Below are 15,790 nucleotides of genomic sequence, written 5' to 3'. Positions count from 1 at the left end.
TATCTAATGGAGATAAAAGTTTGTTAAACTAAAAATTTGATTTGTTTCACAGTAAAAGAAAAACCTGTAAAAACACAAAAATGAGTCATAATCAATAGATTATAATAATATTGTGGAAATGTTAATGATATGAGCTCTATATTTATATTTGAACAAATAAGTGGATTATTTGGATGTTTTATCCAGAGTACAAAGTAACTGTGAAGTACATTATTTGGCTGTTTAATTGAGGGGGGGGGTTATATTTTGCAATTTTTGACATTTTGCTTTAGAAATCACACACTGAAGCCCTGCTAATTCACTAATTCAGTTGTTTTAAAGCAAAAAAAACAGGATTCAAGTGATACATTTAGGACAAATTGTGCCGCATATAAGGCAACTTTGTTCCATTTTGCTATAAACGTCACTTTTTCATGAGCAGTCACAGTTCACACCATTCTGTTTAATTCCAGCTTGATGGAAAAAGCAAATTATGAGGATGTGATTTCATCTGTCATCTCTGCCTGTTGGGAATATGTCAGCATTAAATGTCACCAACAATGAATGACTGTCTGAGGAAACTCCCACTGAAAGCCTTTGTAAAAGAGCAACTTTAACTTTGCAGCTGAAGACCGTCTGATTGCTGTCTGCACCACAAGTACTTAATACATACTGTGACTGATTAATATGCAGTTTTACTGGGTTGTTCCAGAGGGTTCTTATGTTTATTTTTCAGTATGTTTTTGCTGAAAAAGACAACAACAATTAAATTCTGTTGGTTAATAAAATAGAACATCACAACTAAGCGTTAACGTGCACTTTTCAGACAGAAAAGTGAGTGCAGTAAAAAAAAAAAGCTAGTCATTTTCCAGAATACATTTGAATTTAGAATAAATGCACTTTCCATCATTGTAAGGTGGATTTTTCACCCCAAGAGCCATTCTGCCTTATCAAAAATCCACTAAAACCAGACAGGTAAAGTGCTCACTTTGTATTCACAGAAGAGATGTATGTTAGGAGAGTTGCATTAAAGGCATCAAACTGGCCCACATTAGAAGAAAAGAAATGGTTTCTTTTAATATTTTCTTACTATTGTTCCTTAAAAGAAATGAAGTTTATATGGGACNAAAAAAAAAAAAATATATATATATATATATATATATATATATATATATATATATATATATATTTTTTTTTAAACTTAATCAGTACATTTAGCAGATAACTTTCTGTGTGTTTTATTGGATTCTGGATATATTTAGTTTCCCTGTTTTCAGTGATCTCTGGGCTCCAGCTCATTACTCACCTGTCCTTCAACTGCTAATCAGCCCAGCTGCAGTCACTCAGTAATCACCCCTCCTAGCACACACACACACACACACACACACCTCGGTTTCTTCACCTGCATGACAGAGTTTTATCATTTGCACCTGGTGGCGGTAATGCTTACTTAAAGTTTCTTGCCAACCGCCATTGAAACTCAACTAGAAGAAGAAGAAGAAGAAGAAGAAGAAGAAGAAGAAGAAGAAGAAGAAGAAGAAGAAGAAGAAGATCATTTGCACCTTAGGGTCCTGCCCACGATGGCTTTAATGTTTTTGCTTGATGTTGGTTTTGCAGCCAATTAATTTTTTTTAATTTTGTTGAAAGTTAAGTTCTCACCTAGTTGCCTGCTTCCTGGTTCTGCACTTCAGATCCTCACAATCTGACAACCTTTGAAGGTATTTTATTGCAGCGCAGTTGAGGAAACTAGTTATTTTCTGCACCTCGTTTATTCTACTATATTATCGCTTGCATCACTATCACAACACAAAATCCTTGATTTTTATTCTTACAACAGTGAGACTAAAATTTGACTTTTAAAATACCTTGTTTGTGCTCACCGTAAAGTTTCACAAATGTGTAAACACTTGACTGCTTTAAGTTTTGACAGTTAAGGACTTTTAAGCATTAAAATGTAAAATTTTGCTGTCAACTATTTTGATAACTCTGTTAGCAAAACATCCTGTGAACACATGCACAGCTGCAGCTCCCGTTTCTCAACATAAAATGATCTTTGTCTCAAAGTCAGACATGGAAGGTGGTGAGCAATATGTGTGCCTAGAAGCAATGCTAGGTCTTTAATTTTACACTTTTATATTTGAACATTCGGTAAATTTAATGACTAAGTAAGCACAACATTCAAAACAAGCAGTTATGAATGTTTGTTTTGCACAAATATGTGATAGTATTCAGTATCTTTATTGGCCACATGGTGGCAGCAGAGGTAAATCCACTTTCCTTCTATTGCATAAAAACATTCATCTCCATCTAGTTTGTTTATTCCTTTTCATCCATTAAGAACATCTAAGTGACCTTTATAACAGCTAGTATCTAAATGTCAGTCAATGTTGTAATAAAGCAGGAATTGATTGGAAAATGCTCTTATGATGGGCGGGGGAAATACTAACTTCCCATTCGACCCTATAAATGAATCATATCTTAAAGGTTAACCTCTAAGTGTGAATTTACTTGGTGACATGATGCTACAAACAAAAAAAAAATCTAAAAATAGTCAACATCTATTTTTTCCTTTGTCTTTATTGGTAAATTCTGCCTTTGTTTTGTGTTTTAAAGAACTGGAGTGCTTTTGTGATTAAATACATTCCTTGGTCAGTAGAAAAAAAAAAAAAACTTTTTTTTTTTTTTTTTTACTTCTAGTACTTTTGGTTCTTCAAATGTATAAAAATGCTTTCTTCAGTGTAAAGACGGTACAGTACTGCGTCCCTCTTTGACTGACTTGGCAAATTACTCATACTCTCTTCCTCGGTTTGCATATTAGAGCTACAGCAGCAGAGACTCCTCCCTTTCACCCTGCCAGCACATCTGGAAGAACATATGAGAAGAGAGGCACATACTAACGCTTTGCTTTAGGACAATACCTCTGAAACAACCAATTAAAAGTCAGTAAACTTGTTGGAGGACCTACGTTTTGGCAGAAAAACTACAGTTACTCAATTTAAGCTTCGGTTTCTGGCTTCCTGAACACACCCCAGTCTGAGAACCAAACTTCACCCTGCTATTCAACATTGCCCAGCAGCACCTTCTAATTCTAGGTAAGTAATGTTAGTTTATAGCAGGCAGATCGAGCTTCCTACTTTTAATGTTTGTTTCTAGCTGCTTGTTCCTATTCTGCTGATGCATGTGGGGGGAATAAGTCTCAGAGAGTCACATGGTTGATTTTATTTGCAGGTCAGGTGGAGCTGATCGGTATCAAACTGAGAGGTTAGACAGTATGATGATGTAACAAACTGTAATGCTGTGAGTAAACAGGAAAAAATGTCTTAGTCCTCACCGTAAACACACAAAAGTCTTATGTGGCTACGTCAAATTCGAGATCAAACTTCCTGATTTGAAGGAGTCGCTACTCCGCACTACTTCCTCTGTTTAACACATTCCTTTGTAAGCTGTCTGTGCAGCTACGTGTTTCTACCTGCACACCCACAGCCACCAACATGTACCAGAATTTATGCTAAAACAGGTGATTTAGCGTTTGTTGACATTACTTTTGTTCAGTATTCTTCCTTGTACGAAGCTTAACAGCTGTAGCTGTAAACTTTCTAAGATCTTATCAGTCAGGTGAACCTTTTATTTGTGAAACTCCAGAGTATTTCCTACAAGCCAGGACACTTTTATTCAGCACATACTGAACCTGTTTGTTTTCTCCCTTTTGTGATTCTTTGATACTTGATCCCAAAACGTAGTTGAGGTCAAAGCCATCAACCCTCTTTCTCTGCTTCATGCAGAAAAATAGATTTAAAATGACAGCTTTGGTGGGGAGCTTTTACAAACTTTGTTGCAGCTTACACTGGAATACATTCTGTTTTAACAACCGAGACACACAAGCTATAAATCTCAACATGCAACAGAACAATTAAAAGACCTTTTTACTTTCCTAGTTTCACTCCCTAGCAAGGTCAGGCTCACTATTTTTGAGAACTTTCTCAGTTCAGACGTGGTGGCTGATCTGTGAAAGAGTTATTTTATTTTTAGAATGAATCTTTCACGACCACCAAACCTGAGTTCGGAGCCAGACATGAGCGAGATTGGTGATAACTAAGAAAACCACAATTTGAACTGTGATTAGCGCTCCTCAGTGACGTTAATTCCAAATGATGTCATGCTGTAATGAGTTGCTTTAAAAAAAAAAAAACAGGAAACTTGTTTAGGGCTGATAGGAAATGGGCACTCTGTCCTGTGAGCTCTGCGCTCCCAAATGACCAGAGAAAAGGAACTGATCTCTGTGCAGTTTCAGCTGCTTCGCTTGATGTTTATCATGCCTATAATTACAACTCTTAGACGAATATGAGACGGTATGGAAAAATGACGTAGACCGAGCCAAACGGGCGGGAGGACGTGGTGCGAACAACCAGCAGGGAGGAGGGTAGGTTAACGCAGGCAGGAATGTGGCTATGAGAGAACTGACAGGGAGGGTCGTGCTGTGAAACCTTCAGGAAAGAAACGAGCAGGATGCCAAAAGTCTTTTCACATCCGAACAAGTTTAAAAATCCTTCAGAACTCATGGGTTCTTGTTAATGTCACACACTCCATTTATTTTTCCGACAGAGCCATTTATTTTCTTTCTAACACAAAAATAAATCTTTTTTTTACCACCATTTCTGGCTTGCTGGTCCTTCACAGAAGCCACAGAAAATGGCACAACATGAAATTAGACTGGAAAAAGCTGGTATTATAGACAACCAAATGTAAATATTTTTAGGCAAATTCATTACGGCTTTTGCATTTATGCTTATTTGAAGATTCTGTATTCTTCTTGGCTCTGTCCATTTTTATTTTATGATCTTAAATATAGGTGAAAACTTTATGATGGTTGAATATATTCCCTATTGTTTATGCTCCAGACCTTTCCATTTACAGACAAATGTGATCTGGGTAAAAAAAAAGACAAGTCGTAGACATCATATAATATGTGAATTTATGTCTGTATGTTGTATTCTTTTTCTAAAGGATGCCTTTAGGAGGAGGAAACAAATGTGGCCGCTGTTCCAAGACGGTTTACTTTGCAGAGGAAGTCCTGTGTGATGGACAGAGCTTCCACAAGTCCTGTTTCCTGTGCAGTGAGTACACAGTTTACTGTTTCCTGAGATTGGAATTGTGGAAACCAATTCATCACTCTTGTCATTACAGTCGCTTGTTGTAACCCGATACAAACTCTTGGTCTGTTCTTAAAAGTAGGCGTTCGTAGAAACCAATAAGAAAATGTCTGCACCACGTCTTGTATTACATGGTAGCCTCTGAGGCTTGTGTTCATTCAACATTGTCTTCTGCTTTTTATGCCATTCTCCAGCGTGGCAGCTAACTTTTTTAACAATTTAAACATTGGACAAGGTAATTCCTAAATTCCCTCAAAGGACTTTAATTTTTTACATTTAGTGAAACTAAAACTTTAAGAACTAAGAAGTTTAGTTTAAGCTTCTCTTAAAGCCTTTAGCATTACAGTAAACAAAGTATTTTTGAGGCATTTTCAGCCTCTCTAGATTTTTGTCAATTATGGTTGACAGCAAACAAATGGTGAAAACAGCTGTTGTTCATTAAATGCAGTAAAATTTGCTTTGTGCTTTGGTAGTATGATTTTAGCACAAGGTGTCCTCCATGTCCAAACATCTGTGCACGGGCAGCAAAAAAGAAGGCAGAAACGCCCAAATGACTTCAGAATTAGGACTGGCTTCATGAAGTGTATCTTTGTGAAAGTTCGGATTTTTTTGCCTGAAGTGGAGGTTCATGGAGTTCTGCATAGTTCCTGTTTTCTTATCAAACATTCCTGCAATGGAATTCAGATGAGAACATGTTTCTCCAGAAAAGCTGTGCCATAAAAGGAAGCAGATAGGACTTTATCTAAACGCGTAAATGTGTTCGACAACCTCTTGTTCAGAAAAAATGGCAAACAAAAACGTTTGTGTCTGTGTGAATGTGTTTTCATAGTGGTGTGTAGGAAAGGCTTAGACAGCACAATCGTTGCTGCTCATATGGACGAAGTCTACTGCAAGGCGTGCTATGGCAAGAAGTACGGGCCAAAAGGCTACGGCTACGGTCAGGGAGCGGGGGTCCTCAGCATGGACAAAGGCGAGGCCCTGGGTATCGCACACAAAACGTGAGTATCACATAAACAAAAATTCTTGATGCCTTTTTCAAGGCTCTTCAGCCACGTTTGTGACATCTTTGCTCATCAGGCCTGGCCCTCATCAACCCACCACCAACACAAACCCTTCCAAGATGGCTCAGAAATTTGGAGCCTCAGACAAGTGCCCTCGCTGTGGCAAGGCTGTGTACGCCGCTGAGAAAGTGATCGGAGCTGGCAATGTAAGAAAACCTCACGTGCCGTGTGCTCACATCTGCATGCCAGAGGCAGTCCTTATAAAAAAAACGTTTTTTGTGTCCACAGTCCTGGCACAAAGTGGGATGTTTCACTTGCGCCACATGTGGGAAAAGTCTGGAGTCCACCACGTTGGCTGACAAGGACGGAGAAATCTACTGCAAAGGTAACCGCAGCAGTATGCCGTAACTCACCATGAACAGCAACACTGGTAGGAAGCAGTTAAGGTGTGAAAAAATAATTCAATTTTATGTAATTTTATGATGGGCTTGGGAGTTTAAGAGCAAAGTTAACAGCCACAAACCTTCAACTCTGGGAAATGACTAAGTGTGACGTAAAAGCAACTCACCCTTTTTTTTGTTTGTTTTGTTTCAGTCAGTTCTGTTTCCAGTTATTGGCAAAATGGCAAATAAAAACATGATGCAATGATGCTAACAAGTACAGAATGTCCCACCCATTCTTAAGACAAAGAGGAAACTTGTCAATCAGGGTGGCTATAGACACAAAAGGTTGCTACTAAAAATAAGATAAATATGAATTCTAAATTTGTCACCACAGCAACTCAAAGCACACATCTGGATCAGTGAACAGATCCAGCAGCCTAACCAAAAGAAGGCAGACCTGGACTCGATGTACTGATCATAAAAAGCTGTTTCACTCACAATGTAACCGATCTAGAATATTTTAGCATTAATTTAGATAATAAAACATAAAAGGTAGAAACTTAACGGGCAAAAAGCTCTGGAAGAAAAACAAAAGATGATTCAGATGTGCTGACTTCATCTATGATGTGTTGTTTTTGTTTCTCTGAGTTGTAATAAAGCCAACAAAACAGCAGAGGGCTCACTAATACTGACATGAGAACAACAATGTCTTTAAAAAGAAAATTCACAGACTTGTAAACTTCTTGTTGGTTTCTGATAAAATGTTAGCTCTGTGCTACAAACTAATCATCCGATCGGTATAAATAATGAAATTAGTGTTTAGTCTAGTTTATGTCATTTGTTGTTGTATGTATGTAAACTGGCAAATAGCACTTCAAGCTCAATACTTTTCTTTAAAATATGATAGAAGGTTCCAGCTGCTCTTTGATTTTAACTTTATTTTCCCCATCTGGCACAGTAAACACAAATGGATATTACAAAAAAAAGTACTGAAAATGAAAACTGTGTTGTGTGAAATGAAATAATGAATTCTAGAATCTTTCATTCTAAAAATTGAAAGAGAAGGACAATGTTTGCTTGATTTTTAGATTACGTTGTCATGAATTTGGCATTAAAACAGTTGGCTGTAAAGTGGAGGGTGGATGGGTTGGTACTTATTGTCCTCTGCCTGGCAAAATGTTTTTGAGGCAGACACTGAACCTCATATTTTGTGTATGCTATTTAAAAAAATTAAATAAATTTAAAAAAAGCACTGAATTACATATTAAGAAGCATTTTCAGCATTTCTTGTTTTTCTTTTGGCTGTTCCCTTTTCAGGGGTCGCCACAGGGAGTCATCCTCCTCCATCTAACTCTGTCTTTGTCAACTGTCCTCACTGAAACTCCCTCCATGTCCTCACTCTAACTGCATCCATATATCTCCTCTTTGTCTTTTTCCTGGCAGCTGCATCTCTAACATCCTTCTACCAATATACCCACTGTCCCTCCTCTGCACATGTCCAAACCATCTCAGTCTGGCCTCTCTAACTCTCGCTGTACCTCTGATGACCTCCTTCCTAATCCTGTCCATCCTTGTCCCTCCCAAACAGAACCTCAACATCTTCAGCTCTGCCACGTCCAGTTCTGTCTCCTGTCTTTTTGTCAGTCCCACTGTCTCCCTTTCAGCATTTGTGTAAATAAATTGATGAAAATATACATTCTTAAGCAGTGTGTAAATTCAAACAGGCATATTAAAATACTTTCTCCTTTGTTTTGCTCATTATGCTTAAATATTTGTGTGTTTGTGTGTATGTTGTACATCAATATGGCCCTGTTGAGACTGAATTCACCTCAGATTTTCATTGAGTTTAAAGCTGTAACTTTGTACTTTTGCATAGCCTGCAGGGTTTGGAGATATTAAAAAAGATAAGCTAACATTAGCATGACTTGTGTTGTGGAAACAATGATTCATATCAATTACAATGTAGTTATCACAGACTTTTTTGGCCAAGCGGCTGCCAGCTTTATGACACTTCCTTTTCTTTCCAACAGCCTGTTACGGGAAAAACTTTGGTCCCAAAGGATTTGGATACGGACTTGGAGCTGGAGCGTTGGCACACACCCAGTGAAGTCCAACTGTCAGGATTATTGAGCTGCTCCGTCTCCAGCAGAGGGGAAGTCTGCTACAGTTTGCTTGATAGAAACATTCTTTCCACAAAGCTGCATTTCTGAACTGTACACTCGACAACAGAACAACACAACTCACTAAATGACTGCAAATCTTGTTTGGCCTAATGTCTCCTCCTGGACCTATTTCTTGGCCCAATTAAGCCAAGAAAAGGATCAGTTTAGTTGTAAAAATGTTAATTGTCCTTTTTCCACATAATGTTGAAGCTGAAATGGCACAAAAGCCCCTTGTAGGCTGGCTGCAGTAAAACTTTAGGTCCATGTAAGCAAATGGGACATTTGTCTGAATAATAATTACAATAATAAATACACCGCAGGTCATTTTCCCATGTTGATTCATTGATTCATTCTGTTGATTCATGAAGTTCTTACCATCATGCTGTATTTTCAAAAAATAAGGTTTAATTGTTTTAATTGATGGCCAAAAAACAGCATGGTTGTGTGTAGCAGAGTAGATGGGGATTTAGAGCTCCACATCCCAAATGAGCAGACTCTGACTCCAAAAATACAACATGGCGGCGCCCGTAAACATGATCCCGCCGGCTTCTATTATGGAAAACAAAAGCAGGCAGAGACATTTCATTCATTTTTAAGTTGATGGGGTGCACCAATTGACTGGTGATCAGAATCAGCTGATTTTCTGCTTCATCAGCTGAACCGTAGATTAAAAAGATCCCATTGTTTCTGGGTCAATGAATGCACTATAAACTTGTTTTTGTTTGTTTTTATTTTTGTCTACCGTCCCCCAATTATGTTGGATGCAGCTGAAAATGTCCGCTGGGGGCGGTGGTGAGTTAGTCCTATGATAATATGCAGGACAAGGATTAAAAGGGAGGGTAAAATTGTTTAAAAGCTACAACCTGTATTACAGTATACTATAGTTTTTCCAACCAATATTCTGGATTCTTTGTAGATATTCAAGAGCACACAAAACCACTATCTTGGGGTTTATTTGAAGAAATATAAACATTTTATCGTATAACTGGTTAATGCATCTCTTAACCCTTTTCTTTTGCGTGGGCTGTGATGGTTATCAAGTTATGTCTCTCGTCACCCTGGTTGAAGGGCTGGAAGACCAATAACTGGGGAGCAAGAAGGAGAAGAGTGTTGGACCGTCAGTCTTTAGGCCTTTTTCATAATAGCAGTTCAGGAATTGGCTATTTTTAACTGAACTGGTAATTTGCATATTTGCTCTAAATTAAACACTGAAGCTACTGTAAGGTAGTAATTACACGTTGTATTTAGTTGTATTGCTACAACTAAATCCAACTTGTCTGTGACATTACAGTAAGAGCTCCTTGTTTATCTCAAGCATTCAAGATCTGATAATAAAGATACAAAATGGCAGAAAAATGTAAGTTGTCATCATTTTTCATGGGAAAAGACAAGTCTGTGTATAGACAAACACGACAGCTATGATGAGTTTTGGTTTAAAGCAGTGACACATGACATTCTAATCGTTTTTCTCATAACAATGTGGTGACACGCCTGGCACGGCCGTCACTGTGCTTCCTGTAAAAATCAGGGGGAATCACTTCAGTCAAACGGCCCAAATGTCAGGACGGGAAGAATCGGTGTCTGAAAAACAAATCCATTTCTCTAAGGATGCGAAGAAAGGCTAAAATAAATCAGATTTGGTGTGTTATTGATAATGTTTCACAAGCAACTCCCCATTTCTAATCCAAACATGTAAAGTCATACACTGAAACAGGTTTTTCTTTTCCCCGCATTCATTCTCTTTATGGAAAAAACAAGGTTCCAGAAAGTCTGAATACTGACTCATCCGTCAGCCTCTTCTTTCTGCTCTATTTGTTTTTCCTTCCTGTTCTTTATTTCTCTTAGAAACTCTTACACATTTCAACATTTGAACTCTTAACTTTAAGCCTCCCACTCACATTCCACCTCTCAGGGAGGGTTAAACAACATGCTGTAAAAGATTTTTTTTTTTTCCTCAGTTTGACATTTTATTCTAGTCTAGTCCTAGCAGCATGTGCCAGTAAGGCTAATCACTTACCTGCGCGTCTGTTTAATTGGCGTCTCGCTTTCTTACGCATGCGCACACACGCTCACACGCATACTTGACGCGTACAATCTAAGTCTTTCATAAACAGACTGCATCTCCTCCTGCCGTCATTACAGAGGAGGCGGAGTGCTACTTGGAGAGGGAGGAGGAGGAAGAGGAGGGGGAGAGAAGGTCTACAGAAGAGCCGGGCATGTCCAAACACATCTGAGCAGACCAGCCAAACAAACACGGCGCGCTGTCACCGCCTGGAGAGGCTCCTCTTAATGTCAGCCTGTCTCCAAGCGGCGCGAGCGGCCGGATGGCTTCATCCTGAGACGCGCCTCTGAGCTGAAGACCGAAGCCGCTGGGACGATCTGGGTCTCCGTCGGTGCTGCGGACATGTCCCTGAAAGTGATCCGAGACGGGCTGCTGGAGAAGCGCAGCGGCGGACTCCTCCAGCTGTGGAAGAAGAAGCGCTGCGTGCTCACCGAGGAGGGAGTGCGCCTCCACAACTGCAAATCAGCAGCAGCAGGAGGAGGAGGAGGTGGAGGTGATGCTCCGAGCTCCGCGTGGAGCTCCAAAGCCAAGGAGCTCCCCTTCGAGCGCATGGAGACGGTGGACTGCGTGGAGTACAAGCGCGGGCTCGTTTATTTCACCGTGGTCATGGCGAGCGGCCAGGAGATCGACTTCCGGTGTCCGCAGGACTGCACGCTGTGGAACGCGGAGATCGCGCTGGCCCTGGTGCGCTTCAAGAACCACCAGGCCATGCAGGCCAGCCGGAAGCGGCACCTGCACACGGCACATCTGGGCAGCACCGGGGAGGATGAGGAGCTCTAACTGCGCGGTACGTCAGGTTCAGCTCAACAGACTGCCTTCACGTAGCTATTCTTATTATTATTATGTTTAAAAAGAAAGTTATTAACATACTTGAATTGGGTTTGTGACAGATAAGGCACCCCACCCACCTACCTGTTTCAGAAGATTCACTTTTCTCCCAGCATCACATCTGTGAGACAGTGAATCAGCTGAAACACCTCCAGGGCATAGATGCAAATATCTCAAATCGTTTTCATTTTTTGCCTTGAGATCAGAGTCATCAGCAACCAAAGAGTCACCAAACAAAGCCTGTTGTGTTCCTGCGTTTCCGGACCACCCCAGTAGGCCTCATGCTTTGATATTTCTTTATTATTTTCTCGTAAACAGTGTAAATTTAGACCACCTGTTTGGACTTTATGGCCTGTAAGCCTCACTGATCTAAGCTCATACAACTTGTTTTTGGGTTCAGCTTCTTGTGCTATTTATCCTAGATTACTGTGTGTGGAAAAAAAAAATCATGAAGGATAATTGTCAATCAAATAACACTTTTAATTGTGGCCCAGGGAGACATCCCTTGTGTTAAGTTTGTTAGTGAAAAGAGAATGTGGGCCCGAAATCGTGAGAAAGGCCTTAAAAAACCTTTAGATACCAGAGCTGTGAGAAAAGGTCTCCATATGAGTGAAACAATGCCGAGTGTTTGTGAGAGTGCCAACAGGTGTGGTTCACCTGAGACAAACACAAGGTAAGATTCATATAGGGAAATATTTTGTTGAGGGAAAGATTCGTATAGGAGAATATTATGTCATGGAATCATTTTCATGAGGGAAAGATTCAGTTAGGGAACAGAACGACTCCTTTGAGGGAAAGACTCATATAGGAGAAGATTATGATATCAAAACATTTTCATGAGGGAAAGATTTCTTTGGGGGAAAGATTTTGTCGGTGAAAGATTACAATATGGGAAAGATTCTGTTAGGGGCAACATTCTTAGGGGAAAGATTCAGTCAGGAAATTTTAACAAAGAAGAAAAAAATTTGTTTGGGAAAGATTATGTTTAGAGAAGATTCATATGGGGTAAAATTTTGTCAGGAAAAGGTTCATATTGTGGAAAAATTCAGTTAGGGAAACATGCTGTCTGCAAAGTATTTTTTATAGTAAAAAGATTCTGTTTAGGAAAGATTTCTGTTGGGTTTTACAGGGAAGCTAAAAAGGGGGTTAAGGTGTGTGTGTGTGTGTGTGTGTGTGTGTGTGTGTGTGTGTGTGTTGAGGGTGTGGGAAAGGAATTCTGATGAGCTGAAGTCAGTTTATTCCTCTTAATGTTTCACATTGATTTCTAATGACTGGTGAAACAAAACTTTAAAAAAATTAATTAGAATGATCTCTTCATGTCAATCAGATGAAAAGAACAGACGGAAAACTTCTAAACCAGTTAGATTTGACAGGATGACAGTAGGTGACTTAATGTGTGTCCTCTTTGTGCCAATCATTAGAAGAAACCAGGAGCGTAAAACATTTGAACATTCGGTGCATGTGTGACAGTCACTTCAGCTCAGCCTGGGCTGAAGGTCGTTTCCCAGCACCACTCGAGTGTTTAGATGTTCCACAGAGCCACGACAATCTGTCCCCGGTTCCTCGCCGTGGACCTCGTCCACTCCTTCCTCCGACACGAGCCGCTCTCCCCCGGAGGATGTAATTACGACGCAACACACGAGCCTCCGAAATAACATCTGCCTGCCTCTCCCTCAGCAGGCGGCGGAGTATTTTTAAACACACACACACACCGACCAAAACGGAGGCTCCTGTCTGTTTATTTGACTCAAACAGATGGACATTTGGCAGAAACAAGATCTTTATGCTCCATACCATCAGTTTTTTTTATCATTTAAATGCCTTGTACTGTGTTATTTACCGAAACTGTTTACTGAAACCTCGAGTGAACTGAGTGTGTGAGTATGAACTATGAGCTCAGACATTAGGAATCCACAGCATTGCTTCTTTAAGAGAGCCGCAGAAGCCAAGAGTCCAATTAAACCCAGTAGCTGTGGAATCAGTGTAAAACAAGTCGCTGGACTTTGTCTTAACGCTGAACCCATCAGTTAACCAATAAATATAATAACTGTTCTCTCCTTCTTCTGTATTTTTTTCTCCAGATATTCCTCTCTTTGAGTGTGAGCCAATCGGAGGTGAAAGGGCTTGTTTCTGTGCTGCACAGCATCCCTGGATATAAAAAAAACCCATCAGTGAATATGGATCAAAGGGCCGAGGACAATAATTACAGGCGCTCTTTTTGTCTCCCTTTATGATATTAAACGTGTCACATGAAGAATATGTCACTGTGGAGACTCGGACATCTTCTTTTTAAGAAACTGCTGAGCTTAAAAACAGTTAATCCTCGGTGCCTTGCCGTTTCAAAAGCATCCCCTACTTCTGAAATGATTTGAGACACTTGTTAGGAAAAAAAAAAAAAGAAAAGAAAAGGTCACGCTTTTGATGAAATCAGTTGCTTTGAAAGCGTTTGTTCCAGACTGAACAGCTCTCTGAAGTGGAACATGAAGAATGGGCGTTTTTGTTTCGAACCTGTTGCGATTTAAAATAGATGTATTTCCTGAAACCGCACGCAGTATTACTATTGTAAAAGGAATAATAAAAAAAACAAAAAACAAAAAAACAACTTTTAAGAGTGTTTCTCTGAAATGCTCCGAAATACTTTCGGAGCACGGCTCGTTGTTTCTTCCAGTTCATGCAGTTCATTTCTGAGCTCATCTGTTTCCAGTTGTGGTGTAACCTTGCTGTTATAGCCTCTGGAAATTACACACACGCACACACTCTTTCACTCTCTCTGGGTATGCGTGTCTGCCAGAGTCAGGACACCTTTTTTTGTTTTTCCGGAGCTGTGTTCGGGACTAATGAGAAACCCTGTGAGCCTGAGGCATGTGCACGCAAACATCCACCCACACATATTCACCTACGGGAGCACGCCCAAAATGAAATTCAGCAAAAGCATCAGCAGACTCTTGTTAGCAACACGTAGCCTATATTGTTCATTTAAGCCTGTTTTTTTGTGTTTGTGGTCAGCGTGTGTGTTTGTTTGGCAAGAGTATTGCTGTGTGTGTGTGTGTGTGTGTGTGTGTTCCTCAGGAAGAAAGAGTTGGCTGTGTTGTGACTTCTCTCGTTACTGTGGAAAACCCCACTGCAAGCCACACCGCATGAGTCAGCAGTGGACGAGGAGCGGTAACAGGATCAAGGAGACGCCCACTGATGGATCTTTGTACCACCCTGTGTGTGTGTGTGTGTGTGTGTGTGTGTGTGTGTGTCTTCGGAGACAGGTGGAAATACTCTCAGAGATATGCGAAGGAACATTCTGAAAGGGGACAGTGCCATTTGTTTCTGAATTCTTGTCCTTCCCCGTGTGTACTCACACGCCGCAGTGGAATTCTTTGTTTAAACATCATAAAAGTCGCTCAGAGCTTCTGGATGTCACTGCAGATTAAGAGAAAAAGAAAAACAAAACACAATTATGTGTTTCGTAAAGCTAGAGCTGAAGAAACGCTTGTCAGGGTTAGAAAGAAGTGAAAGACTCCTTAATAAGTTTTAAAAAAAACGCTTTAAAAGCAGAAGTCATCTGTAGGCCACCAGATAGCTGCAGTTTCCATGTTGAACCACTAGAGGTCTGTCTCTGTACAGAGCTAAGAAGTGAACTGAAACAATGTCATCTACATCTGTCATACAAAACATCACATCATCTGAATTACTTTTTTTCACACGACATCATGAAGCTATTTGTTGTGTTTTTGTTCCTTTATTGTTTTATGTGAATAATCTATCAGGCTCTCTTTTTTATCATACCGCACATAGCGTACGCATAGCAGCAAAACCTCTGATTGCCACGGTTGGTTAAAATTCAGCAGTACTCTCTTGACATTAAACTTGAACTAACATTTGTGCCAGTTAATTTAGACATCAACTAGAGCCAATAAAAGCAATATTTACTTGTTGTTGTTTTTTTAAACACATCATCCTTCATCTGATTATGTCAGCACAATCTTTGATCTTCTAAACGTGGCAAAGGAACGATAGGGCTGGGTTTTTTTTTTTATCAATCTGGTAAAAAGGCAGTACAGACCTTGTTTTAAAAGAACTCCAGAGTCATTACTAAAATCTTGGTTTTCGTTTATTTCAAGTTTTATATTTGTTTGAGGACGTCAAGGACCAAAATAAGATGTCTCAGGGCCACTTCTGGCCCTCGGGCCTTGTTTTGCCTTATTAAATAGAGAAAATCTCTATTATCTATTTG

At 39.8% G+C, this 15,790-nt stretch overlaps 2 protein-coding genes across 2 annotated transcripts; both read left to right on the top strand.

Moving 5' to 3' along the window:
- The first annotated feature begins 1,565 nt into the window (after positions 1 to 1,565).
- Positions 1,566 to 9,007, top strand: csrp1a (cysteine and glycine-rich protein 1a). Its single transcript, XM_017415132.3, has 7 exons — positions 1,566 to 1,697; positions 2,798 to 3,071; positions 4,984 to 5,093; positions 5,959 to 6,127; positions 6,207 to 6,336; positions 6,419 to 6,515; positions 8,544 to 9,007. The coding sequence occupies exons 3-7, from the start codon at positions 4,985 to 4,987 to the stop codon at positions 8,618 to 8,620; spliced, it is 582 nt and encodes a 193-aa protein (XP_017270621.1). The 5' UTR covers positions 1,566 to 1,697; positions 2,798 to 3,071; position 4,984; the 3' UTR covers positions 8,621 to 9,007.
- A 1,164-nt stretch (positions 9,008 to 10,171) lies between these two features.
- Positions 10,172 to 14,149, top strand: phlda3 (pleckstrin homology-like domain, family A, member 3). Its single transcript, XM_017415133.3, has 2 exons — positions 10,172 to 11,524; positions 13,647 to 14,149. The coding sequence occupies exon 1, from the start codon at positions 11,080 to 11,082 to the stop codon at positions 11,515 to 11,517; it is 438 nt and encodes a 145-aa protein (XP_017270622.1). The 5' UTR covers positions 10,172 to 11,079; the 3' UTR covers positions 11,518 to 11,524; positions 13,647 to 14,149.
- The last annotated feature ends 1,641 nt before the right edge of the window (positions 14,150 to 15,790 follow it).

Source organism: Kryptolebias marmoratus, linkage group LG8 (assembly GCF_001649575.2).
Source record: "Kryptolebias marmoratus isolate JLee-2015 linkage group LG8, ASM164957v2, whole genome shotgun sequence".
NCBI classification, from domain to species: domain Eukaryota; kingdom Metazoa; phylum Chordata; class Actinopteri; order Cyprinodontiformes; family Rivulidae; genus Kryptolebias; species Kryptolebias marmoratus.
The sequence above is the reverse complement of the archived record's forward strand: the minus strand, read 5'-3'. Positions and strand labels throughout refer to the sequence as shown.